The sequence below is a fragment of the Balaenoptera musculus genome, chromosome 3 (assembly GCF_009873245.2).
Source record: "Balaenoptera musculus isolate JJ_BM4_2016_0621 chromosome 3, mBalMus1.pri.v3, whole genome shotgun sequence".
Lineage (NCBI taxonomy): Eukaryota > Metazoa > Chordata > Mammalia > Artiodactyla > Balaenopteridae > Balaenoptera > Balaenoptera musculus.
Genome location: NC_045787.1, coordinates 170,810,640 through 170,838,152, shown reverse-complemented (window position 1 = coordinate 170,838,152; position 27,513 = coordinate 170,810,640). Strand labels below are relative to the sequence as shown.

General features: G+C 60.5%; 1 protein-coding gene across 1 annotated transcript in view; it reads left to right on the top strand.

Moving 5' to 3' along the window:
* ARID3A (AT-rich interaction domain 3A) overlaps nucleotides 1-22,245 on the top strand; it is a 29,682-nt gene extending 7,437 nt beyond the window's left edge. The window contains exons 3-8 of the mRNA XM_036848995.1: nucleotides 13,143-13,215; nucleotides 16,564-16,747; nucleotides 17,085-17,332; nucleotides 19,492-19,773; nucleotides 20,739-20,837; nucleotides 21,322-22,245. Of these exons, the coding sequence (XP_036704890.1) occupies nucleotides 13,143-13,215; nucleotides 16,564-16,747; nucleotides 17,085-17,332; nucleotides 19,492-19,773; nucleotides 20,739-20,837; nucleotides 21,322-21,497 (1,062 nt within the window). The 3' untranslated portion in view covers nucleotides 21,498-22,245. The remainder of the gene's footprint in view (nucleotides 1-13,142; nucleotides 13,216-16,563; nucleotides 16,748-17,084; nucleotides 17,333-19,491; nucleotides 19,774-20,738; nucleotides 20,838-21,321) is intronic.
* The last annotated feature ends 5,268 nt before the right edge of the window (nucleotides 22,246-27,513 follow it).

The window sequence follows — 27,513 nt, the reverse complement described above, 5'->3', positions numbered from 1 at the left end:
GGCCCCGGCGCCGCCGCCCGGCTGCCCGGTCACCGCCGAGGGGTCACTGCCGCTGTGGCCTGGCCCCCCACACCCACCGCTGCTCCCCACCCCGGTGGTCACTGCCAAGCACCCAGCCCCTCCCCACGCTTTCTAATGACACGCATGGTGCCAGAGGGCGTGGTGCCCGGCGGGCATGGGGCGCATGTGGGGTCCAGCCCGCTGACGTGGGCGAGCGCGTGTACGTCGGGACGTGGTGGCTACTTGGGGTCCCTGTGGGCTGGGGGTTCCCGTCTCGAGGGACCCTGTGTGTGTCGGGGTCTGTGTTTGCAGAGCCGGGTCTCTGGGGGCATCTTGAGACCCCCCCCCTGTGGTGTTCGTGACCATGCGTTTGTTGGCGTGGCTCTCCCGTGTGTCTGTGTGCACGGTCTGGGGCCATGTGGACCCATCTGCAGCGTCTTGTGTGTGTATCTGTCACCTCAGGCGCCTGCTTGTGTGTCCCCGTGTCTGGAGTGTTTGTGTACGTCTGCGTGCACCCCCATGCGACGTGGCCCTGGCATGTGTGGACGTGTTGTGAGTGTGTCCTGGGGTCTGGGTGGCTGAGCTTGTGTATCCGTGTGTGTCGATCCCAGCGCTGTGCCTGTTCCACACGTCTGTACAGTGGATGACAGGTGACCCTTTCCCGTGGCTGTTTTGTGTGCACGTGGCTGTATGCTTGTGGGTCTGCAAGCACACACGTGTGTGCGTGCACGTGTGCCCGTGTGTGAGCCTTCCGTGCCTCCCGCTGGCCCCGTGTCTCGGGAATCTTGAGCGTGCGGTGGGGCCCATTAACCGTTAGCCAGAAAGTCACGTTGCCCCAGTCAGTGGGTGAATCGGCGGCCCGGGCACAGGTCAGCCGCACGCGCCCGTCCGCGTGGCTTCCCGAGCCGCCTTGCTGACGCAGCCCCAGGGAGCCGCGAGGTGTGACCAGGGCCTCAGGGGCTGCAGGGGGTCCCACCGCCAGGTTCCATCCCTTCCTCCCCTCACGTGCTGTGTGATCTTGGACAGGGGTGCGCCCTCTCTGATCCAGAGGTGCAGCGGGGGGATGCTGGGCAGGGGTCACCTGCTCTGTGCCTCAGTTTCCCCACCTGACACAAAGACCCTTCAACCCGCCGAGCCTTCTGATCTCGAGCCAGCACCCCCTGCGGTGACTTGGAGGGGCATCCCAGGCCCTCTGGAAGGCCCAGCGACCCCGTTTGCAGACGCCATCCACTGCTCCGGGCGGGGCCGGGGGCAGCTGGGGTTGTGGGCTGTGGGTGGGCACACGTGGAGGCGGGGCCGGACCGCCCTCCTCTGCTCGCCCAGTTGCGCTCGGCCAGAGGACAATTGGGGGTCACGGGGTTAAACGGTAACCAATCTGCCTATTGAAGGCCCCAGCTCGGGACGCAGCCTTGCCCCTCGTCAGGGCCGGCGGGGGTCTCGTGGGGCCGAGGGGTGTGGCGGGCACAAAGTCAGCACCGCCTGCCGCCACCCCCGCCTTCCAGACAATGACCAAGGAACAGATGAAACCCTAATTCCAGGAAGAAACCTATCGGGGGGCATGAATGGGCACGTCTGCCCAAAATCTCGGAGCGGGGACCTTGTTTGGAGATAGGGTCTTTGCAGGTGTGATGCGGTTAAGATGAGGCCATAGTGGAGGAGGGCGACCCGTGCCCTTAGAAAAAGAGGAGGGACACACAGAGACAGAAAATGGCCGTGTGACGTTGGGGGCAGAGACTGGGGTGGTGCAGCCACAAGCCCAGAGGCCCCCAGAAGCTGGATGAGGAAGGGAGGACCCTCCCCCGAGCCTCTGGAGGGAGCGCAGCCCTGCCTCACCTGGATTCTGGACGTCTGGGCTCCAGAGCCGTGGAAGAACAAATCCCTGTGCCAAGCCCCCCGGCCTGTTGCCGCCCCAGGAAATGAATACAAAATCCAGTGAGGGCTTTGGGTCCCTGATCCTTGGGGCTCAGCAATGCCGGGCAGATTCTCATGGAGCCTCCTTAGGGGACCCCGACCGTGTGGTCCACGGGGTCATGGGACTGCTTTACGGCGCAAAGGCCAGGCTGGGCACCCGGGTGCGTGTGTGTCTGAGTCTGGGCCTTCCACAGGCACGTATGGAGCTCCTGCTGTGTACCAGCCCCGTTCTGGGCACCAGGTACGCACCTGTGAACAAAGCAGACAGAAGTGGCCGCCCTTGTGGCCACGTGGCAGTGGGGGCCGGGTGGGTGCAGCGGCCGAGGGCGGGCCGTCTGGGGCCATTATCTGAGAGCCAGCCAGCGGACGAGGGTGTGTCTGTGTTTGTGCGTCTGGGTCTGGCTGGACGGGTGTGTCCACGTGCGCCTGGAGACCACTCCGGGGGGTGGGACCTGCTGGGTCTGGGCAGGGCTGAGGGTCCACGTGTCGGGCTGGGAGCACGCGTCCAGATAGGGCTGGGAGGGTCCGTGTGCAGCCATGGGGCAGACCCGGGTCCATGCCACGTAGAGGTCCAGGCGGGGGGCTGTGCGGTCTGTCTGGGCGGGGCCAGGGGTTCTCTCAAGGCGGTGGTGTGACTCCTCCTAGTGTCCCTGGGGGTAGGTGTGGCATCTCTGCCCAGGCTGGAGTGGCCGTGGGCCCTGGGGCTGTGTCACATTCTCTTTCTGCCCCGTGAGGGGTCTCTGAGGGTCCCCGTGGCCACCCCAGCCTCTGCCTTGTTAGGTTATGTCCCCCAGCCCACCCCATGGCTTCCAATGTGTATCTTCCGGGCTTGTGAGGCCCCTACCCAGGGGGGCGCCCCCAGCCCCAGGGGCTGCCAACTCTGGGCGGGGTGGGATGCCCGCTTCTTCTGTTCTGTATCCCCCCTTTTAGGACGAGCCCCGTTACGTTCTTCCCCGGGGCTCTGGCTGGGCCTGGGGCCTTGCTGGAGGCTGGAAGCGGTGTGACTCACCCAGGCCTCCCTGCCTGGCATGGGGGAGCCGGGCCTGGAACCTGGCCGGGTCCGTCTGTCCCCAGGTCTCCGGTTTCTCTCTCTCCCTCACATCTCTCTCTGTCTCTCCCTCTGTCCTTTTCCTTTCTTCTTTCCGATCTCCACCCTCATCTGCCCACCTGCCCCCATCACCCTGTGATTACTCCCATCTGCCCTTTTCCCGTGAGTGCCCAGTGGACGGCGTGCGTGGGCCTGGCTGCCACCCTCTCCCGGCCTGGCGGCCCCCGCCTCAGCTGGCACCCTGCCCGGCCGACGGCCCGCCCGGCCCCTCCCTGTGTCCTCCAGCTGGTCCATGTATCCGCCAACAGGGTGCCCCGTTCTTGGATGAGAAGTGGGGCCTGAGGGCGCCTCTGGGGCGCGGCTTGCGGGATCTTAGTTCCCTGACCAGGTATTGGACCCGCACCCTTTGCAGTGAAAGTGCAGGTTCCTAACCACTGGACCACCAGGGAATTCCCGAGCGTTATTCTTTTCTTCGATGCCATTGCCATCTGGGGGGAGCCCAGCCAAGCTGGGGTGCGGGTGGCAGCTGCTCTTGACACCCTCCTTCTGGGCACCATTTCCCCGTCTAGAAAACAGGGGCAGTGTCTGAGCTGGTGTTCTGTTGTCACCATTGTTGGTTACCGGTCACCGAGGGTCCTGGTGGAGGAGAGCGGGCGTGGCGGGCACCAGCTCGGCCCCCGGGCGCCCAGCGTGGGTCTCACCTCTCCTCCTCATTCACTGCAGGAGCTGCGCCCTGGGAGGTGGGATGTTCCAGGAGCAGGGTCCCCCCCCTTGCAGTCGGCGGGTAGGTTTGTTGGCACCCTGAGCCCGCTGGTCACCACAGGCAGGTTCTGTTTTACCGTCGGCCTGGAGTCTGGCAGAGGCTCCTGCAGGTGTGCCGGGCAGGAACCCCCAGCCCTGAACCGTCCGGGGCCCCTTCCTCTTGACTCCTGGGTGGGAGGCGGGAAGCACCCCCCTTCCTTCCTGCGCTGTCTGGGGGAGGCCCAGGGACAGTGGGGACCCGGTCAGCACAGCCAGGGAGGGGCAGCGATCTCTCTTATGCTACTGCACTTCCGTTCAGCGAACCTGGGCTGGGGGTGACGGGGACCTCGCTCCCTGGGCAGGTGGATCTTTATGAACAGCCGGACCGCTAGGAGAGTCCCTTCTGGTGCTTTCCCGGCTGCCGGCGGCTCTTCTGCAGGGAAACAGGGCTGCTTCCTTTCAGAAGAAACCCCGTGGTGGGAGTTTTAATCCCCGGGCGCCAGGCCCTGGGTGCAGGGCTCAGAACCCTGAGCCAGCGGCTAAGTGGTAGCTAGATGATCGTCCTTGGGTTTTGGGGGCCTGGGACCCCCAAACGAAATGCCCTGAGAGCAGCATGGAACGTCGGGTTCATAATTGCTGGCGGAAGGGAGGGAGGGAGTGAAGAGGGAGAAGATTCTGGATTTTTGGCTGTCTGACTCCAAAGCATTTGCCCGGTGCCCCCTGAGTGCCAGGCGGTCTCGGGCAGGGTCCCACCCCCAACCCCACAAGGCTCTGAGGTGGTCCAGAGGGGCTCAGTACTGGGTTCGAGTCCAGCTCTGCGGCCTTCTCTCAGCACCTCGGTTTCCCTGTCTGTGAAATGGGCTCCCATGCAGATAGCAGCCTGCTCAGAGCCAGGCCTGTGGGTGGGGGCTCCCAGGTGGATGGGAGGCTGCCCGCCCGGATTTGCATGTCATTTGCATGCCGCGGGGCAGCTGCCTTCCTAGAAGTTTCTCCACATTGTTCCCCATCCTGAGTGCGTCCTCAATGCCAGGCCTGCTGGCATCCCCGGCTGTGACATGGAGCTGGCGGGTGACTAGCCTTGTCCTGCCACCAAGGTGGCTCCTCCTCCCTGCCCCCCAACCCCCGGCCCATTTTCCTGGAGCCAGACTCTTCTCTCTGCACAATCTGCTCCCATGGTTCCCTCGTCCCCCACCTGGATGACGCAGGTGCACCCTGCCCACTTCACAGGTGGGAAGACTGAGGCTCCAGGAGACCCCAATTACATGAAAGGTTGACCCAGAGACAAGGGCACTTCCCCGGAACCTCACCATCTGGAAATCCAGAAAGAAGCGCCTTTAATTGTCAGCTTCGTGGTCAGGCTCTATGACTTGTTTCTGGAACTTTTATTAATATCTGTTTCGTGGGTGGGTGTGCCGTGTCTTTTCGGAGAGGGGGCACATGCTGGTTGTTGGGGGGGGCGGGGGGGGCCAAGCTGGCAGATGTTTCTGCCTGGCCCAGAATCACTTCCCCAATTTCCTGCAGGCCCAGTGGGGGCCCCTGCAGCCCTGGAGCGCTGACGGGAAATGAAAGGGCCATGTGGCCCTGCGCCTGGCTGGGGTGGGTGGCCCCAGGGGTCAGGTGCGCCAGGAGGGCAACTTGTGGGAAGAGCCTGAGGTCGCCCGGTGAACACTGATTAAGCCCCTACTGTGTGCAGCAGCAAGCAAGCCTGCCCTTCCCCCATCCTGCTGCAGGGATGGCTGGCTTCAAAGGCGCCCCCGCTCCCTCACCGCCTCCCCCTGCCTGTGTGTGACTCCTGCTGTGCCCCTCGCAGGCCTGGGGCTCCCAAGGGTTGTCTGGGTCTCTCTTGGGCACATTGCATCCCCAGCATCCAGCACAGGCCTTAACATACAGAAGGATGGGAATTCCCTGGCGGTCCAGTGGTTAGGACTCCGTGCTTTCACTGCTGTGGGCCTGGGTTCAACCCCTGAACTAAGATCCTGCAAGCCGTGCACCGCAAACGGTGTAGTGCAGCCCAGGAAAAAAAAAAAAAAAGCATACAGAAGGTGCTCAGTCATGGATGCAAAATTGATTGACCTGGCCACAGCCCCGAGGGCTGACAAGGAGGGTTCCAGACTCCGGGTGCTTCCGCCCCACCCGGCCTCCTCCCGCCAGACTTCATCCATCCATCCATCCATCCGTTTGTCTGTCCCTGCCCCGGGGTCTCTGGGGAGGGGGCGAGAAGGGGCAGGAGCGCATCCTCTGGGCCGGGCTGCGGAAGAGGATGGTTAAGCGGGGCTACAGCGGGGCGGCACCAGTGCCGGACCGAGACCCGGTCACCAGGTGCGCACGGAAGCCCCTGCCCGCCTCAGTGGGCACGAGGGGAGGGGCCGTGGGGGGGTGTGGGTGCCGCCCCTGCCCCACCCGTGCCCTGCCCCGCCCCCCAGCCCTGCGCGTGGGCGTTTCTGTGAATGGGGGAGGCTGGTTGGCCCCCAGGGACCCGGCCCCTGCCCACCTGGGCAACGGCTGCCAGCGCTGAGTCATCGGGGCGCAGGGCCTCCCAGGGCCCGATAATGTGAGGAGGGGCTTTATCAGCTGGGGTGGGGCCGCCAGGCGGGGGACACCTGGGCTGAGCTGGGATGGAGCGTGAACCAGGGGCCAGAGCCCGGTGCGTCTTCTCCTCCCTTCCTTCTTTAGCACCTGCTGTATACTGTGCCTACCGACTGTTACCTATTCTGCCCTGGGGGCTCTCATCTGGGTGGGAAGAAAGAAGGGAAGGAAACCATCACCAAAATAAGTACAGAACCACGTGACCCGTGACAGATGCTGGGGGAGGGGCAGGGAATGTCACTGGGGGCACTGCCTTGGCTTGGGGGTCAGCAGGAGCCAAAGAGGGCAAGGGTGGAGGAGGGGGACCCAGGTGGAGGGACCAGCAATGCAGAGGCCCCAGGCAGGACCAGGTTGGGAGCAGCGAGGGGCCAGCGCCGGGGAGGGACCAGGTGCAGGTATCTGCGGGGCCAGGACCACACCCCAGCCTGGCAGGCGGGAGGTCTGGCTTCTTCTGACAGCAACAGGGAGCCACGGGCCTCTTCGAAGCAGGGGAGACACAGGCTGATCTCGATGTAAAGATTAAAAGCTCCCTGGACTCTCCACCCTGGGGGGCTGCAAGGAGGAAGTGTCATCCTATTGCTTTTGGGCGTTCTGTGGGGGGACGTCGAGGGATAAAAACCAGCTGTGCGGGCTTCTCTGCTCTTTCAGTGCAGTTTCACTTTGCTTACGGGAGTTACAATGAATCAGTTCTTGTCCAAAGCCCAAAGAATATAGAAATAGTGAGATTCGTAATAATAGCCAAAAAATGGAAATAACCCAAATGCCCATCAGTGGTGAATGGATAAACAAATGTGGTCCATCCACACACGGGAACATCACTCAGCTATGAAAAGGGGTGAAGAAGCCCTGACACTCCTACAACGTGGACGGACCCTGAGAACACGATGCTCAGTGAGAGAAGCCAGACACAGAAGGACACACAGGGTGTGATTCCACTGATGGGAAACGTCCAGAACAGGCAGATCCACAGAGACAGAGAGTGGATTCATGGTTGTCAGGGGCTGGGGAGGGGAAGGGGGGTGACTGCTGATGGGGACGGGGCTTCCTTTGGGGTGATGGAATGTTCTGGAACTAGATAGGTGTTGTGGTTGCAGAACAATGTTCAATGCACCAAAGGCCACTGAATTGTTCACCTTAAAACAGTGAATTCTGTGTTACGTGACTTTCACCTCCATAAATATTTTTTTTAACGATCCAGGACCAGGTAGGTGAGATTAAGGCCCTGAGGCTCCCGGGCGGCGCCAGCCCTGCCTGACGCCTCACTCCACCGTTCATCCTTGTCCGTTCCCAGACCCCCTCCAAGGGCCAGGGTTCCAGCGGGGTCCCCATGGTCCCCACACATGGACGGTGTCTGTTCCCGCCGTTCTGGCCGTGGGGGAAGCCATCCTTCTCTGGTTGCCCGTGAGCCGTATTGGACACAAGTGCAAAAACGGGCCTTTTTCGAGACTTCCCTGGCAGTCCAGTGGTTAGGATTTGGGGCTTCCACTGCAGGGGCCCCAGGTTCAATCCCTGGTCGGGGGACTAGGATCCCACAGGCCACACGGTGGGGCCATAAAAAGAAAAAAACCACGAGGGGGCCTTTTCCACCTGTTCCCAGCTGTGGGCCTCTCCCTGCCACATCGGTGGCTGCCAGGGACAAGGTTGTTCTTCTCCGGGGCTGGGGGTTGCCGGTCCCCCGAACGCTCCCGGTTTCTCCTGATTTTGTCCCTGTATCTGCCGTCCAAGGACACGGCCTCACTCCTGGAGTCCCCCTGCCGCCCAGTGGCCTCGTGCATCCGAGGTAGGGCCCCGCGGACTTTGGAGCCGCCTGGGTGTCGGGAGGGGGACTGAGCAGACACCGTTAAGGGGGCAAAGTTCCTCCTGGGGGCCCTGGAGCGGGTGCTTTCTTTACAGCTGGGGCCCCTCGGCCTTGGGCTGGTCGCCGCCCTGGGCCCCGTGCAGGCTGGAGTTGGGGACACGGTGCCGGGGAGGGGTCTCCCGCGTGTGGGCGGCCCTGGGGGCGCCCCTCCCCCCTGCACCAGGTCCCCCCCTTGTGGTTTGATGGAGGCCACTGGCCTGCCCTCCTCTTTCAGGCTGGCAGGTGGGCCCAGGGCATGCATGGTGCCCTGGCTCCCGAGGGGTCTGCTGTCCCCGCAGGGCGGCTTCGGGGGAGGGGGCCCCACCCCGGGGGTCATCGAGGCCTGGTCAGCAGCACAACCCACTGACCTGGCTGGGAGCTCCTCGAAGCTGGTGGTAGTGAAAATGCTCACCTTTCGCCACAAACAAGAATTTCCTGTTTGCCCCTTGCGCACTTGGGGGAGGGGAGGTTATCTCACTTTTTCCTCCCTGGCCCCTCCCCCGCCCACTACCTGACCCCGAGCCTGCCCTGCTTTATCTGCTTCCTCCTTGCAGGCTGGCCCCTCCACCCTCTGCGGAAGGGTGGGTGGCGGGGTCCCTCCGCGGGACCCCCTCCTTTCCCCTCCAGCCTCCCCCTCCCACCTGGGCTGGACCCAGAGCGAGGCAGGTGGCCTTTCATGCTCATCCTCTTCCCAACGTGGTCGAGTGTCCACTGAGAAATCCATGTGTGGCATGAGGCTGGGTTGCGCCTTTGCTGCAAAGGAAACTGAGGCAGAGGCCGGGGTCAGAGGGTGAGGAGGGGCTGGGAGGGGAAGGAGGGAGCCTTGCGGAGATCCGGGGAACTGCATTCCAGAGGAGGGAGCAGCAGGTGCAAAGGCCCTGAGGTGAGGGCCTGTGACAAGGCCCACGGGGGCGAGCAGAGGGAGGTGAGGGGCAAGGAGGTGACAGGCCAGCAGTGACCGCAGGGGAAGTGAGGTCCTTGATGGGGGCAATGGGAAGCCATGGGAGACTGTAAGGCAGGGGAGAGTCTCGCCCAGGCTGCCCGGGAAGGCCCCTCTGGCTGCTCAGCAGGGGTGGGGGCTTGGCTCTGCTTGGTCTGTGCCTCAGTTTCCCGTCTGTGAAGTGGGTGGTGCTGGGGAGGGGGAAGATGGACACGCGGGCAGTCCAGCCTCGGTAACTAGCGGATGCACGCCCTCCGTCACTGGGTAGGGGCCCAGCCACAGCAGAGACCGGCGGAGGGGCGCGGGGCCTGTCCTGGTGACCCCGCCCGGCAGGTGGAAAACGGGAAGGGAGGTGTGTGCTTGGGAGCCTCTGTGGGAGCCCCCAGCCCAGGCCCGCATGTCCACACCCACATCCTCGGGGTTCTGTACCGCCTTCACAGATGCGGCTTGGGGAGGACAGGATGTGAACCCAGCAGGGCAGACTCCAAGTGCCCCCAAGACCCTTGTCTGCCCGATGCCAGGACGCAGGTGGCCCGAAGCGTGGGTTGTGCACAGACACATCTCGGGCTTGGGAAAGGATAGGGGGTCCCACCCCCACGTTGCACTGAGAAATCAAGGTCCACTTAACGAGCATTTATGAAGCAGCTGCTGGGTGCCCAATTCTAGATACTGGGAACCAAGCAGACAAAATCCCGAACACCCTACCAGGGCATGTGGACAGGAGATCAGACCAGTGTGTAAACCCATGCGGCTTGGTGGTGCGGGGGAGTGGGGTACACAGGAGAGTCGCCCGTGATCGGTGCATGTGCCGCGGGGCTTCTCTCCAGGACGACGTGGGAACAGAGACCTGGGCGACGACGGGGAAGCCCGCGGGGACAGAGCTAGGGCAGAGCCAGGACGGCATTCCGAGAGAGGAGCTGCCAGGTCAAAGGCCTGGAGCGGGGACCGCGGCCCCTGGCGGGTTTGAGAAGCAGCGGGAAGGCTGGTGAGAGGTCAGCTGGGAGCGGCCCTGGCAGGTCTTCTGGGACGTGTGGCCGCAGAGAGGCGGGGTGTCCTCAGAGCTGGCGGGAGGTGGAGGTGGCCCCGTGATCAGAGCGCGCAGTGGCCCCGGGGAAATCAGGCTCTGGGGAGGGGAGAGTGGGGCAGTTTATCTGGGGCCTCAGCCCAAGGCGGGGGTGTTTACTGAGGTTTTGCCCAACCTCCAGCCTGGGTTTGCAGCTCGGGGTATGACAGTGCCTCCTGGTCCGTCCAGAAAGGGACAGGGTTTCAGCCAGAGGGCCCAGGTGGGCCCGAGGCCTGGGCGTGGCTCAGGATGTGTTGTGGCCCAGCTGTGTGGCTTGAGAGCCTTGTGAGGACAGGCAGCCGGGCCCAGGGGCTCACGAGGGGGGCCCCCGGACACCACCACAGGGGGCCTGGACACCGCCCCCAGCTCCCCCATCCCTGAGGCCTGGTGGGCAGCCCTAGCCGGCTGGCCAGGGCAGGACACACCCTGCAGGGGTGCGGAACTTGGGCCCAGAGCCCCATAAAGCTGGGGCGGCCTTTACTGCCCGTCTTTGTTGTCGGCTGCCCACAGCAACAGCCATTAAAGCTTCCTTCTCTGTCGGCAGCCTGCCCACCCCCTTTATGGCCTCGCACAATGCCCTGGCCCCTCGGGGGTCTGGCCGTGCCACGGCAGCCCGCCCACCGTTTGGCCTGGGAGTTAACGGGCCCCCTACCAAGCCGGCCCGCCTCTGCCCGGCAGCTGTTCTCTGCCCTGAGCCTCAGTTTCCCCACCTGGCATATGGAGGTCCTGATGGTTCCAGGAGCTCAGGGTGAAGCTATTGTGTTTATCACCCACTGTCTCTGAAAGATGGGGAAACTGAGGCAGGAGGGGCACTGGGCTCTCTTGCGGGAGCTGGGCCCAGGAAGGGGTTCATGCCGGGTGGACCCCCCTCCACCAGGGTCGGGATCTCAAGGAAGGAGATGTCGCCCCCTCGTCAGGAAGGGCTTGAGGTTCGGTGGTCCCCTGTGAGCTTCCTGGAGCGGCCGTAACAAATGACCACAAACTGGGCAGCTTAGAACAACAGGGATTTACTCTCAGTTCTGGAGGACTGACGTCTGGGGTCAGGGGATGGCTGGGCCTTGCTCAGGCTCCAGGGGACGGTCCTTCTTGCCTCTTCCAGCTTCTGGGGGCTCCAGGCGTCACCCCAGTCTCTGCCTCTATCTCCCCGTGTGTCTCTGTGTCTCTCCTCCTCTCATAAGGACACCAGTCACCCTACTCTGGGACCTCATCGTAACTAATGTCATTTGCAGAGACCCTATTTCCAGATCAGGTCCCATCCTGAGGTTCCGGGTGGATGGGAATTTGAGGGCAATTCCCCACAAGTCTCTCTGGTCTTCTCTGCCCAGCCTGGCCCACGTTGCGGCCGAGAAAATCAAGGTTCACTTAACGAGCATCTATTAAGCAGCTGCTGTGTGCTCAGCCCCATTTTAGACACTGAAAACAGAACAGACAAAATCCCCGACGTTCCAGCCGGGCAGACAGACAGGAGACTGGACCAGGTTGTGAACCATGGGGATCTGATGAAGGGACTGAGGGGAGAGGGGGGCGAGGGGCGCACACAGTGCTGGGGGCCGTGCGGGCAGGGGGAATGGGGATGGGGCAGGGGCGGTGGAGGCGGCCCAGGCGGGTGCATGCCCATGGGAAGGTCCACCTGCAGGCCCCACACCCCTCAGGCAGGGGGAAAAACGGGGCCTCCCTGGCCACCATAAATCAGTGCAGGAATGCAGCTGGCCAGCTGGCTCTGGCAGGGTGGAGACAAAGGCCCGGCCTCGACCACCCAGGTCTGGGCTCCTGGCCCCCCCGGCCTGTACCCCGCGGGCCCCACTTTCTCTCCATTACACAGATGAGGAAACTGAGGCCCAGAGAGGGGCGAGGTGGCTGAGGGGTAGCCAACCCGAGGACCCTGCGTCCCCAGGCCCGGGGATGTCCCATACCGCAGGAGCTGGGCATCAGTGTGTTCCTGGGCCCTGATGACGGATTATCCCAGCCGGGGCTAATTGGTGGTTTCAAGGCCCCACACAGTCCCACTTGCTCTGTGTCCAGGTGGCCATGGGGACTGCATTCCCCAAAGCTTAATTTGAAGCCTGCTATCTGCACTGCCCACCCCCGGCAAACCCCCCTCCCAACTTTGCTCTCTATCTCTGCTGGCTTCCCCTGCCTGCCAGCACCTGGGAGCTGAGGGTTGAGTCTGGGGACCCCCTGCCCCGCTGATAGCCCAGACCGAGGCCCTCTCCCCGCCCCGGTGACTGGTGAACCCAGGCAGCAGGTGCGCAGGACAGAGCCTGTGCTGAGAGTCCCCGAGAATCCTGACTCCAGGCTCAGGCCTGCCTCTGTGCCTCAGCTACAAAATGGGCCGCCTCTCAGGAGCACACACGTGTGACTCGGTGGACCGTGCCGGACGTCCACCATCCTCGTGGTGGCGATGGTCTAGGTGGGATAAATTGTGCCCCCAAAAATTACACGTTCAAGTCTGAGCTCCAGGTACCTGTGAACGGGACATGATTTGGGAATCAGGTCTTTGCATATGTGATTAGTTACGGGTGGAGATGAGGTAGCCCTAAAGCCAGTGAGTGATGCCCCATAAGGAAAGGGGGATTTGGACACAGAGACACAGGGAGAAGCCACGTGAAGACAGAGGCCGAGGCCGGGGTGATGCAGCCACAGGCCCAGGACACCTGGAGCCCCAGGAGCTGGAAGAGGCGGGAAGGATCCCCCCGCAGCCGCCCCCCGCCCCAGCCTCTGGAGGGAGCACAGCCCTGCCACACCTTGATCTCAGACGGCTGGCCTCCAGAGCCGGGAGAGGATAAATCTGTGTGGTTTAAGCCAAGTGTGCGGTCAGCTGTTACGGCCGCCCCAGGACAGGTATCTCAGGGTCCTTGTCTGACAGTGGCGGGGGCAGGCCTCAGGAGATGTTTGGACTGTGGGGGGCCGGGGGTCTGGGGCCGGGACCCCTCGGTTGGCCCTCCGTGCCATGTGGACGTGGCACCCGCACCCAAGCTCTGGCACCAACTAATCCATCCCCTCCCTGCCGTCGCAGCTCTACGAACTGGACGGGGACCCCAAGAGGAAGGAGTTCCTGGATGACTTGTTCAGCTTCATGCAGAAGCGAGGTGAGGCCTGCCCGCCGGGAAGTCCCGGATATGAGCACGCAGGATGGGGGGCCCTGCTGGCCACTGCCCGGGGCAGGTGTGTCAGCGAGGCTGTGAGTGAGTTCTCTGTGGCCGGAGGCATCCAAGAGATGCCTGAGGGGGGAGACACAGCCCTGCCATGGTGGCGGGGGAGGTCTGAGAGAAGTGGCACCATCCTGCCATGGGTATCTGGCAGGAGACACAGCCCAGCCCTGAGGGTCTGATGGGGGAGACACAGCTGTGAGAGTCTGAGGGGTAAGTCCTTGGGTGGGGGGGGGGTCTCAGGGCCCCAACCCAGAACTGACAGTCCAGGCTTCCTCCCTTGCTGCTGAGACCCGGGCGCAGTGGGGTCCTGGCTCCCCGGATCCCCCGCAGCGGGGCTGCCCCTGTTTGGGGAGCAGGGCTGGATTCCCCAGTCAGGCAGGCGGGCGGGCGCTGGGTGGCAGGACAGAAGCTCCCCACAGGCTAGAGCCTGGCCTTCCTGCCGCCACTGGTGGGAGGTTTGGGTCCAGGCCCCTCCCTGCTCCCACCTGGGGCCTCAGTTCCCCCATCTGTAAGGTGGGCCACCAACATTCCCCCCCATGTGGCAGTGCCCCAGATGGGCTGAGTGCCAGGTCCACAGTTATTATGCGCCAACAGTGTACCAGGCCCAAGCCACCTGTATTCCCCTACGCCCTGGGGTCTGGGGTGAGGCGGATGCCAGACGCGGCCTTGAGAACAGCGAGACGACCAGGGACGGAGGCCAGGCCTGGGGAGCAGGGACTGGTCTGGGTGGGTGTCCAGGTGGGGAAACGGACGGCCCAGACGCTGGGGGACGTCGGGAGCATTCAGGGTGAGCCAGGCCCAGGGAGGATGGGGGAGGAGGGCACCCAGAGGGTCCCCAGGGCCCTCCCTCAGCTCAGAGCTGCCAGCCAGCCGGGGGTCCCAGGAGCACCCACTGCGGGTGGGGCTCATTTCCTTGATAGCCCAGACCCCCCCAGCAGGGTTATCACGACCCCCACTGTTCAGGGAAGGAAACTGAGGCCTGGAGAGGGGAGAGGGCCTCTGAGCCACAGAGGCAGGAAGGGGCGGGGCCGGGGCGGGGCTGGCGGGGGTGGGTGGGGCGGGCAGGGGAGCCGCATGGGCTATGACTGTGGCAGGGGCCAGCCAGGCGGCTTCTTTGTCCAGGGCCCCTGGCTGCCCCTCCCTGCCAGCAGCTTCTGTAAACACAGACCCAACCAGGCCCAGGCCGGAAGGGAAGGAGATGAGAGGGGAGGGGGCTGCGGCCTCCACGTTAACCCCTCCTGTGCCAGGGATGGAGGAATCCAGACCCAGCCAGGCCTGCTGCCCCCCCTCGCCCCCCCCACCCCCCCATGTGGTCAGAGAGATCGACCCACCCTTTATCATCCTGTCCACACCTACCTGAGCCCCCCACTACCCCCCACCCCCACCATGGGGCTCCAAGCTCCCAGGCCCAGAGCCCACCCATTTTGCCCCAGACTGGGCTCCTGGTGTCCTGGAGGCACAGAGGAAGTATGGTGAGCTGCCCCAGAGTGGTGAGGCTGGGGTTCTCTGGGGACCCCAGCTCCTGGCCACACAGGGCTTCAAGGGTCTGTGTCCAGCCCTGTCTCCCTCACCAAGCCAGGTGCTCCTGGAGGACAGGAAGCAACAAACTCCTATGCAACCCTCAAAACCCAGCTCCAAGGCCCTCTCTTCCCTACCTTCCTCTTGAACCCTCCCCTCTATAATTGGAGTCGGGGGCTTTGGGGCTGAGAATCTGGATACCATGTCCTGCATCCCATAATAAAGTAGTCTTTCACCCACATCACAAAGTAAAAACCTCCAACTGGATATCTCTCAGAATTCTCTGGGGGCTGGACATGGAGGAGGGGTCCTGCCTGCACCCCACCCTCCTGCAGTTTCCTTGATGACCTCTCCGCCCTTCCTTATCGCCCCCCCCCACCCCCGCCTGCCTCCATCAATGCCTCTCTGTGCTCTCCCAGCCCCGCTCCTTCTATAAACATCCGCCGCCTGGCTGCCGAGCCAGGGCGCAGGGTCCCAGGAGGAGCTTTGGTGTGATTCCTTCTTTTTCCCAATGCAGAGCCTAAACTAGCGTCCTGGGTGGGCCGGGTGGGCGCTGTGGGCGCATCTCTGGGGCTGGGTGTGCTGCTGACACCTGGCGTTGCTTTTCTCTCTCCTTCCTGGGCTGGAAAATGAAGCGGATAGCGTGGGGGTCTGAGGCCCATCTTCCTCCACCCACTCCAGGAGGTCTTCATTCGTTGGGGATTTTGCAACCCGGGAAGGGCCCGGCAGTGGCCAAGGTTGGCAGGAGGTGGTTCCGGGATGTCCAGCTTGTAGAGTGGGGACCAGGAAGCAGGGTTCTGGGTACAGGGCATTGTCCAGGGCAGGGGCAGGGAGCAGGAGCCCATCCTGGAGCTTCCCTTTGCCATCTCTGCAGGGGCGGCAAGCATGCCCCCAGGGCTGGGATGGGGGCCATCAACCTTCACTGTTTATTGAGCACCTGCTGTATGCCAGGCTGGGCGCCGGGGGACCCCATGTGAGCAGGACAGCAGGTGGGGGCCACAGACAGTAAACCCGTACTTTCACTGCCAGGGAGAGAGGTTTAAGTGGGGGCTTCTCCACCCTCAGCCAGGATGGTGCCAGGCAGGCTGAGCTGAGACCTAAGGGCTCCCACGGCTGGGGCTTCTGGGTGACAGGGAGATGGCGTGTGCAGGGGCTTGGAGCATCAGGGTGGGTGTAAGATGGGAGCAGGACTGTCTTTAGGGAGGAGCCCCCTCCTGAGGCTGGGCCACCCCCAGCCTCCCTCCCTCCCTCCCTCCCAGGTCTGGCCCACCTCCCCACTGTCTAAGCTGCAAAGTGGATTAATCAAGCTCTCCCTCCCCCACTGCAAAGCCCCCAACACAGCAGAGTTGTTTTGGCAGCTGTCGTGTCTGTAGGAGGAATAACAACGGCTGTGTTTCACATGCTGGGCCCCCAGGTTGGCCCTGCAGCTCCCCCCTCACCCACCCAGGTGAGAGCAGCATGAGCCCAGATCACTGATGGAGAGACTGAGGCAGAGCTGCCTCCTCAGGGCTCTCGCAAGCAGGGGTCTCACCCGGGCGACCCTGCCCCCAGGGGACACTGGGTGATGCCTGGGACAGCTGTGGTTGTCACACTGGGGGCTTCTCTCCTGGCATCCAGTGGGTGGGGCAGGGAGGCTGCTCCACCCCTCACAGCGTCCGGGACGGCCCCCAAGAGAGTGAGCCGCCCCAGCTCAGCTATGCCGAGGGGACCCGCTCTCACCGACGCGTTGGGCACCACCCCAGGTGACAGCACCCCCCCTCCCTGCAGGGACGCCCGTGAACCGCATCCCCATCATGGCCAAGCAGGTGCTCGACCTGTTCATGCTGTACGTGCTGGTAACGGAGAAGGGCGGCCTGGTGGAGGTCATCAACAAGAAGCTGTGGCGGGAGATCACCAAGGGCCTCAACCTGCCCACGTCCATCACCAGCGCCGCCTTCACGCTGCGCACCCAGTGAGTGCCCACCTGCAGCGTCTGGGCAGAAAGGACCCAAGGCAGGGAGGAGTGGGGAGGGTGGAGGGTGGAATGTCCTGGCTCTGAGGCTATGCAAATTGAGTGTTGAAGGAATAGCAGGTAGTCGATGTGGGGACGGGGATGGGGACATGTCACAGGACAGGCATTGAGACAGAGGGAACAGCACAGGCAAGGACCACGGCTTGGAGGGCTGCCGGGTGCTTCCGGGCAGAGCTGCGGGATGGGGATGGGGAGCTGGTGCTGCAGCGGGGCTTGGCTTTATGCAGACCCCAGAGACATCCCAGGTGCCATCCTGTCCCCTTGCTCCTGCCCGCAGGTACATGAAGTACCTGTACCCGTACGAGTGTGAGAAGCGTGGCCTCAGCAACCCCAATGAGCTCCAGGCGGCCATCGACAGCAACCGGAGGGAGGGCCGGCGCCAGAGCTTTGGGGGCTCCCTCTTCGCCTACTCACCGGGCGGGGCCCACAGCATGCTCTCCTCGCCCAAGCTCCCTGTGTCCTCCCTGGGCCTGGCCGCCAGCACCAACGGCAGCTCCATCACCCCAGCCCCCAAGATCAAGAAAGGTGAGGGCTGCATGGGGCCTGGGGCCTGATCTTGACTCAGCTTCAGCCTGGCAGTGTGTCCCAGGGAGGGGGCCGCCTTTTCCCTTCCCTGGGTAACCGGGATGATAGACCCCAAAGTTGGTGTGTAAGAGGGCGGCCAACCTGCTTGTGCTGTGCCTGTGGCAGACATTACTAATCAATTGCCATTTTTCCAGCCCCAGGTCCGTAGCAGGCAGACATCACTAATCAATTCATTTCCCCTGAACCTGTGCCCTCGGCAGACATCACGAATCAATAATTTTTTCCTCCAGTTCTATGCCAAGGCAGACATGGCAAATCAAGCCCAATTTTCCCATCCTATACCCGTGGCAGACATTACTAATTAATCACTGTTTTACTGTAGCATTGGCCCAGTCCACTTGCCTGTGGCTGGTGTTTTTATTTAATTAATTTATTTATTTATTTATTTATTTATTTTTGATTTTTTGATTTTTTAATTTATTTTTTGGCCACACAGCATGTGGGATTTTAGTTCGCTGACCAGGGATCAAACCTGGGCCCCCTGCATTGGAAGGCAGATTCTTAGCCACTGTGCCACCAGGGAAGTCCAAGGCTGATGCTTTTCATCGCTGTCGTTCTCTCTAGTCCCTTGCACGTGGCGGACATTACTAGCTGATCACTGTGTTCTTTTCCCTTTGAGCTTTAGAATCCTCCTGAACACACTGACCCACCAGAGACCAAGGGTGTCGTGTGGGTCATCAAATGGACTCTTTAACCACCCCTGAAGCTATTGCTAGGTGCCCCTGGGCAGCTCACTGCCCCTTTCTGAGCCCAGCTTTCCTTACACGTAAAGTGGGGGAAATTATGCCTTCTCTGTGGGGGTGTTAGGGAGTCTTCAGTGTGTAAAATGCCCAGCGTGCAACAGGCCTGGGGTTGCAGGTAGCTGGCAGTCCCCCACCCCTAGTCCCCATCCATGGCAGACATCACCAGCCGATCACAGTCCCCTCTTCCAGCAAGTCTCTGAATCCTCACTAACACAGAAGCACCAACAGCACATGTGGTGGCCCAGCCTCAAGCAGGTCGGTGCACCTGTCCGAGGTTCCGTTTCTCATTTGCCACATGAGCTGTGACTCCCTACTTCCCAAGCTTGGCCCGGGGATCCGAGGTGATCCTCACAGCGCCCTGAAAATTTGGGGCTGGTCAGATCTAAGGTGAATGGGGTCTCACCAGTGTCAGCTCCCTCCGGCCTCTGTGAGCCTCAGTTTACCCCCCAGCCTTGGGGAGTTGAAGCGATACCCGTGAATGTCATTAGGCATCTGCTGCATGCGAGGTCCTGTGCTGGAGCTAGGGAGGACGGGGGCGGATAAGAGAGAGGTTCGGACCTAATGGAGCTACTGAGGGGGCCAGGAAAAGCTGGTTCTGATGGGTCCCAGGGGCTCTTTTCAGCTGAGAGGGAGGCAAGCAGAAAGGGCTACAGAGACTCCAGGGCAGAGGGCCTGGCAACTGAAAAGTTTGGAGTGGGGACCCTCCTGGAGAGGCAGCCCCAGGCCACCAGGGATAGACACGGGAGGGAGAGTCAGAAGAAGGGACAGTGGGACCAGTGGGTGGGAACCACGGGGACGTTTGTTTCAACCACAGGACAGGGGAATGGTTAGGAGCTGGTTCTGGAGTTGGGCTGCATGGGTTTCATTTCAGCTCAACCTCTCTCCAGGTCTGTGGCCTCAGGAAAATTATCCATCCTCTCTGAGCCTTGGTTTCCTCAGCGGTAAAGTGGAGAAAAGGGTGACTAGGTGGTTATGGGATTGTTGAGACGGTTCACGTTAAGTGCTTTAGACAAGACATGTGGTGAGCTCTTGTCGTAACTAGTATTATATGTAATATGTGCTATTGTGGTCTCTCTATAACACTAATGCTAAATACTACTATGATACTGTCACTGTAACTAGTATTGTCACCATGACCTATATTACCATTATGCTGGTATCTGATGTCAGCCTGATACTAGAAAGGATCTTATAGCACTTGTGTCTTTTCAAAAACCTGTCCACTTCCCTGGAAAGGAAGTGAGCGCCCCATCGGTAGAGGTATTCAAGGGGGCACATTCCTACCTTGGATGGGAGGTGGGGAGTGGGCCACCTCTGTTCCATTCTGGCCACCAACCCCTCTTCTCTCCTGTCCAGAGGAGGACTCGGCCATCCCCATCACGGTCCCCGGCCGCCTGCCAGTCTCCCTGGCGGGTCACCCTGTGGTGGCAGCCCAGGCAGTAGCGGCCCAGGCGGCCGTGGCGGCACAGGCAGCCGCCCTGGAGCAGCTCCGGGAGAAGCTGGAGTCTGGGGAGCCTCCTGAGAAGAAGATGGCCCTGGTGGCAGAGGAACAGCAGAGGCTCATGCAGCGAGCGCTACAGCAGAACTTTCTGGCCATGACGGCCCAGCTGCCTATGAGCATCCGGATCAACAGCCAAGGTACCACCCTGGCGCTCAGACCCTCTGTGCTTCCTGCATGCACACAAGGGCCTCGTAGCCACCATGTGTAAAGAGTGCTTACAGATCAATAAGATAGAAAGGCAAACAAACCAGTAGAAGAAATGGGCAGCTGTGACTCGTAAACTCATAGGAAAAACTGTTCAACTCCATCTAGTTGGGGATCTGCAAGTTAACGAGGAGATACCATTTTTCACGCGTCAGAGTTTGATAATATCAAACGTTGGTCAGGATGTGCGGAAATGGGCCCCATCGGTCCTGCTGGTGGGAACGTAAATAGGTGACAACTTGGCAGTCTCTTTTAAAAATAGAAAATGTGCTTGCCCCATGACTGGGTGATTCTGCTTGGTATCTAGAGCAGAACTAATGTAGGGAAACAAGGAAACACAGGTTTTCAAGGATGTTCACTGCAGTTATTTGCATGACGTCACTAGTGTGTCCATCAGTAGGGCAATTCATGAATCAAGTCTGGAATACTTTGTGGTCATTAAAAAGAATGACATGGGGAATTCCCTGGCGGTCCAGTGGTTAGGACTCTGCGCTCTCACTGCCGAGGGCCTGGGTCCAATCCCTGGTCGGGGAACTAAGATCCCACAAGCCACGTGGCACAGCCAAAGAAAAAAGAATGACATGATTTGGGTGTGGGGACACCGCTTAAGACTTGTAATCATGCTGTACACCTGAAACTAACACACTGTAAATCAACTATAGTCCAGTAAAAATTATAAAAAAGAAAAAGAAAAAATACTTGTTATCAAGAAAAAAGCAAACTTGAGACAAATTCATTCTTATTCAATAAGTATTTATTGAGTACCTACTGTGTGCGCTGCTGAGAGATCCTGTCCAGCGCTTCGTGAAGCTTCACGTCTGGTGGGTGACCCACGTGACCCAGATCATTGCATAGGTGGGTTTATGATTACAAAGGGTGGTTTTTCTTCTTCCCGCAGGCTCCGAGAGCCGCCAGGACTCGGCTGCGAACCTGACCAACACCAATGGCAGCAACAGTATTAGCATGTCAGTAGAGATTAATGGAATCATGTACACAGGTAGGACCACCCAGCCCCCATGCCCACCTTGACCACATCTCTCTCTCCCGAGTCCTGGTTGCCCCCCCCCACGGGGGGTGTGGCTTCTTGAGCCCAGACCTCTTCCCTCATGAGACTCAAGCGAGATAGTCTGTGTCCTATACTTAGCACGGAGCTCAGCACAGAGTAAGTGCTCAGAAATACGTATCCTGTGTTATATATCTTATAGCAAACGATGTTTCCAGGTTCCTTCTAAAAAAAAATGTGATCAGACCCATGGCTCCTATAGACCACCAGGTGGCGATGTTGACACAGAACAGCTCGGTTGCTGTAAAGACCCCCCCCCACCCCCCCATGGGGGGAGGCTGAGGAGATGGTGGTGACCTGGAAGCCGGGGGTAGGGGGGCGGGCACGCTCTTTACAGGGGGTCAGCGCTCAGGAATCCCTCGCACCTGTCACATGATCTTTTAAATTCTCCACGACTTGTCTCCTGTCCTTGCACCAGGAGTGCTGTTCGCCCAGCCGCCGGCCCCCACGCCACCCTCGGCTCCCAGCAAAGGCGGAGGTGGCAGCAGCCGGGGAGCAAACAGCGGGACCAGCAGCAGCACGGGCAGCCAGGCGGGGCCAGCGGGGTTGTCTGCACCCCCCGCATCTTCTACCTCAAATAACTCATTGCCTTAACCGCTACACTCCTCACCCTGGGAGCCCACCAGACGGGGCAGGGGGTCCAGGTGGGCCAAGCAGGGGCCGGGATGGCGGGAGATACGGGTGGGGAGGGGAGGTATCCACAAAGGAGCGACAGCTAACGCCAAAAAGAAAAGAAAATATATATATACATATATATATATATATATATATAAAGAAAATTTAATAAAACAGGGGAAAACCAAGGAACACTTGAATTACTCAGGTTTCGGACATTCAGAGAGACGAATTGTGAGAGCAGCAAAGGAAATGAGAAACAAGAGAGGCAGATGTCTCCTAGGGCTTTCCTGCAGCCCTGGTGGACCCACGTGGACTGGTGTCTAGTTTGGACAGGCCAATCCTGTTTACCTCATACATCCCTGCACTGTGTTTTTTTCCCTTTTTTTTTTTTTTTCCCTCTTCATTACACACTCACCACACCCAGCTCCTTGCGTTGAATGAAACCCCTGAGCCAAGATCAGTTGAATTTCTTTTCTTGTTGCTTTCGGGAACTTTTTTTTTTTTTTTTTAAAGAAATAGTGAACTTCAAAGTCTGTAGGGTTTTTAAGAGGTTTCGGGGGTTTTGTTTTGTAAATATTCTATTTTATTCTTGGGGGAGGAATCAAACCTAGGAAAAGGATATATATATCTATATATTTGTGTTCATTCAGGGAAACTGGACTTGAAAAAGCAAAAAAAAAAAAAAAAAAAAAGAAAAAAGTAATACCCTTTTTATTTTTCCCATGACTGACTTGGGTTCGGTTGTGCATTTCCTGTGGCGCAGTGGGCAGGTCCAGGACACTGGATCCCTGGGCTAGAGTCAGCAGAGCCGATGAACTCAGGTGCTGTGGGCCGGGCTGGGGTAGGGGCTGCATGCCGGGGGTCGTGGGGAAGGGGAGCAGGAATGTTGAATGGTAGACATCACCGTACTTGTTCTTACTTCATGCGGGGCTCCTCAGTCAGGAATCCCGAAGTCTTAACTCGAGAGGAGAAAGTGCTGGGAGGGGGTTCACCTGTCAGCCCCAGGCTCCTGTCTCAGGGATGAATACGGCCTGGGGACTCCCTTGCCTGAAAGGGCTGCTTTTGGAGACTTGTCCATGCGGGGGGACAGGGGTGAGCCGGCCTTAGCTCAGGGCAGGGTTTCTGTGGGGCCACGGCACCCTGAACACCACCCCTCCCCCCAGCATTTTCATCTCCTCCACTTTGTCCCTTCTTACTTCCTGGGGGCCCTGCAGTAACTAAAGGAACTAAATAGAGGCCGAGAAGGGGCCGCGCCCCTCCCTCTGTGACCCTGTCCCGCGGGTCAGAAGGTGGGCATCGGGTGGGGCACAGCTGGGGGGGCATTAGTTCAGGGCTGGTGAAGGTCTCCACCAGGCGAGCTGCACATCCGTCCTAAACCCAGGCGCGGTTTGGGGTCCCGGGGGACCAGGTGGTGTTGGGTGGGGCCGTAGCTCCCACAAGGTAGCGCTCTTTCACGTTCCTCTGGGGTGGGGTGGGAGGAACTCAGCTGTTCCCAGGGTGAGCCTGGAACCTCTAATTGGGCCCAGGGAGCCCGGCCTAACGAGCCCGGAGCGGCAGGGCACCGCCAGCCGCCTCCGGCCTCCAGACCCAGGCGTCATCTTGTTGCCTTGCAGACCATGAGGGTGGTCCTGAGCTCACCCCCACCCCAGTCTTTGAGAGGGAGCCCGTTTCCTTGGTATATCTCAGGGTCGCTGACGCCCCCCACCCTTCCAGGAGGGGGTAGCGCTGGGCGTGGGGCTTTCTTCCTGCTTTTCCTTCTGGAAGGTTCTCCCCTCCCTTCTCTCACTGCAGCGGCACAATCATTGTGGGAGGGGGATCCTTTTGTCCCCAGACACAATCTGCCCCCCTCTCGCCATCACCCCACCTTCTCCCTCTCCTCTCCCCCCACCTGACGGCAGGAGCGTGGGAGGCTGCCCTCTGCCCCCCCCCTCCGCCCCCCATTCTGCCGGCCGCGTGGGTGGGGGGGGGGTCTCTGCTGCGAGTTTCTTTCTACCTCAGGTCTGACTTTTGATGCCAAAACCCCCGCCCGGCCGCCCACCCCCACCAGCCCCCAGCTCAGGGTCCCACCCCCGTGTGTCCTGTTGAGCATCCACGTGTGTCTGGGGGAGCGGGTGTCCTGCAGGAGAGGCGCCTTCCCCCCGGGTCTAACTCAGGGTGTGCCTGCGGTGCTGGGCGACGCTGATGATTGTAGGGGATGGGGTTGGGGGGGCGTGGGCCCAGGATGGGGGGAGTCTACCGGCCGTGGAAACGCGAGGGGGGCCCGGGGCCAGCAGGCGCTCAGCCCCCAGGGGGCCCTGCCTTTGCCTGAGGTGCCCCCATCAGCCCCCCACACTCCCAACCCCGCCTGTCAGTGGGGGTTTCTGGGGTGCCGCTCAGCACCCCTTATGCAAACCGGGACGGGGATGGGGGCTGAGTGCTGTTCATTTCAGAACAGGTGGGGCTTAGCAGCATGCTGAGGGTGGGGACCCCCAAACTCAGGGTGGAGAGGGGCTCCAGAGGCTCCCCTGCTCTGGAGATGCTTGTGGATGGGCTGCTTCTAGAACCTTCCTTGTGACCTCCAAACCGGCCGCAGGGCTGTAGCTGTCCGGCTGGGGGGCGGGCGGGGGGGGCGGGACGGGGCATGGGGTGGCGGGTTGGTTTGTAATAGTTGTGTGTTTGTACAGTCACTTTTCTCACTGTTAGCATTTTTGCCCACTACCATCCTTTTTTTTTTTTTTTCCCCTTAATTTTGCTTCTGCATTTTTTCTTGGCAAACATGACTTCAGCCTTTCATTCCTGACATGTGAAATTTCAGTTTCTCTGGGGTTTGTCAGAGGGCGTGGAGACCGCGCCTGAACTCAGGTTAAAGGGAAAAAAAAAACTTCTAATAAAAAGATGTAAAACTACTCTCTACCTCTGGCCGGGCCCAGCCTGTCGCGCCCTGGCCGCGGCGGGGCAGCCTGTGACGATTTATTTCAGTTTTTGCAGGACATTCAGGTATTAAAAGGGAGGGGAAAAAAAAAAAAAGACCAAAAAAAGAAAAAAAGAAAAAAAAAGGTGTGATTTTGAAATTTAAAAGAACACTGAAAGTTTACATTTTATAACATTATTATGCAGATTGTATTTAAACTTCAGAAATATTTAAGACAATTGTAACCCTGTAAAGCTGATGAAATATTAAAACAAGACAAAACACTTCTGACTTTTAACAGAGAACGGCTCCTGTGGTGGTTTTTTGGGCGTCGCCCCACCCCCACCCTGGGTCCTGGCAGGAGAAAGCACAGGGCCTGAACCAGACGGCGTCCAGCAGGGACTGTGCCCCACAGGGGACACTGGGCCACGTCCAGGGATGTGTGCGCTCCTGGCATCGAGTGGGGGGGATGGGGGGCCCACAGAGGACGACCCTCCCCCATGTCAGCAGTGCTGGGTGGTGTCACCCTGACCTTCTGTGGGTGAGATGCAGGAGCTGCCCCACGCCCACTGGGAGCAGCCCAAGCAGTCTTGGCCGTGACAGGGGTCCACTCTGCCCCCCCAACCCCCAGCCTTCCTGCTGTGGTTCAGTCCACATTTCTACACTTGACTTGTGGCCCCAAAGAAAGCAGACCAAGGGGCGGGCTCAGCCCTGGGGGCAGTTTGCGACCCCTGGGCTCAGGGCACGTGGAAGGGAAACCCCACACAGAGGCAAACCAGCACAGCAGGATTTTCTGGGCATCCATTCCTCAGCCACCTCTCGCCCCCACCCCCTGCCCAGAGGACGTGACGGGCTCAAGGTCAGCGTGGCCGGACGGTGGGCAGGGCGGGCCTCCTGCCACCTGGCTCCCCTGCCACCTGCTCCGGCCACGGCTGGCCTGGGCCGGTCCCTCCCGCCGGGGTCAGCCCCCAGGTCTGCTTTGAGTGAGGAAAAACAACTCACTCCTGTTGCAGATGCCTCCCTGTGGCCCATCCACGTGGTTCCAGCCTCTGCGGGCCCAGGGGACCAGGAGAGGTCAGAGGACAGGGGTCAACCCACCTGCCCCTCAGAGCCCCCTGCCCCCCCAGGGAGGTAAAGGAAAAGTGTTTTTTTGTTTTGTTTGTTTTTTTGTTTTAAAAAGGCCCATTCAGCAAACTGGATCGGCCTGTCCAACATCTTCATTCCTCCTCTGAAGAGGCCCAGAGATGGGGCAAGAGGCCCTGAGGTCACACAGCCCTGGGGCAGGGGGGAAGCAGGGAGGGGGTCGGGCCCCGCCACCTCCTCCCCAGCCTCCCAGATCCCTGAGGAGCCTCCCGCCTGCTGGGCCTCCTGCTCTGTGCTTGTGAGGAGGCCCAGGGAGCCTCCCAGGTGAAACTCAAAACCATGTCTGATCAGCGGAGCTGCGGGAGCCCACCAGAAGCCAAAGGAAGGTTTGGATGAAAGGAAGCCGGAAAAAGAAGAGGGTTTTCGCTTGAGTCATCCGCCTTCCCCTCCACCATTAGTGCATTTAACGGGGCGGCCCCACAAAGGCCAGGGCTGCTGGGTTTGTTCTGGGTCCCCGCCGCCCCAGGTGGGCAGGGGGTGAGATGGGGCAGTGTGTACCCTGGGCCTGCAAACAGGAGGCGCTCAGTACATGTGTAGGGAATGAAGAATGCGGGGCTTAGACCTGGAGGGGTTGTGCAGACCTCTGTGCCTCAGTTTCCCCGTCCTGCTCCCGCCGCCAGCCTCATGCCCTCCAGGCCTAGGATTTAGTGGATCTAGGACCAGGAGCCAGGCTGGCACCAAGGAGGTCTGGTGGCTGGGTGGTCCGAGAGGCCCCCAAAGTGTGGCTTTTGTCCTGCCCTTCTGACACAACTGGTCTGTCCTCATTCCGGAACCAGGCTGGGGGTGGGGTGACCTCTGACCTCACACAGCAGCCTGGCCGAGCTGGGTCCCCCCAGGAGGGGTGGAGGGGAGACAGGAGGAGTGGAGAGAGAGGCCTGGGAGGGGGCCGGGCCAGCACTCCAGCTGCCCTGCCCTCCAGCAGAGTCCGGGCCTGCCCCTGCCTGAGTGTCCACAACAGCGACTTCTGTTTGCACAACTGGTCCCCCTGCAACCGGAACCTGCAGGGCCCATCCTGCGTCCTGGAACCTGGGTGCTTGGCAACTTCCAGGCCAGACCTCCGCAGATGAGGACACACACCCAGGGCTCGAATCAGCATCCCTGATTTGCGCATGGGGAAACTGAGGCCCAGAGCTGTGCAGTGACCTGCCCCGCTGCTCAGAAGGACCAGGTTCAAGCCCTGAGTTGGTGGTTAGAAGAAGGCTACCTTGGTCCACCCCCGGGGGTCGCAGAATGTGCCCATTCTCAAATGGAGCTCCACAGAATGCCCAGGATTCAGGATTCAAAGAAAGATGTGGTTTTGGGAAAACAGTATCTGAAAAATGTAAACTAGCGTTCAAAGTGTTTCATTTTTCTTATTCACAGTAAGAAAAAAAGGAAAAAAGTTTGAGGAACCAGGGAGGGAGCATCAGCCGGTTCTGGGGATGGAAATCAGGAACAGTTGGTTCTAGCTCCCATCTGTCTTTGGACTAGATGGTCCTTGCCTCAGTGTCCCCTTTTGGCAGCTTCTGGAGGTTTGGACACCCAGCTCTCCTCAATTTACAAAAGTTCTTCAGTTTCACATGACCTCCCCCCACTCTCCGCCGGGGATAAAATAAAATCCAGGTCCCCATATCCAGCTTCCCCCTCCATGATCTGCCTCAGAGCCTTTGCACGCACCTCTGCCCCTCTTTCTCTTCAGGTTGTTAGTTCCCGCTCTAAGGACACCTGCTCTGGGAAGCCCCTCCTCCAATTCAGGCAGGTCCCCCCTGACGCCCCTCCTCCCGGTTGCTGCTTCTTGCGGTGGCCCCTGGGCTGGGAGCAACTCCGACCGGCATCCCGGTCGGTGGCTCGAGCCTGCCACCTGGCGGCCGGGTCTGGGGCTGCGGAGCCCCAGCTCCGGGCGCCGTTCCTCCTCCAGGAAGGCCCCTCCTCCGCTCTCCTCTCCACTATCCTCTCTCGGATGGCAGAGCGGGGTTGGGG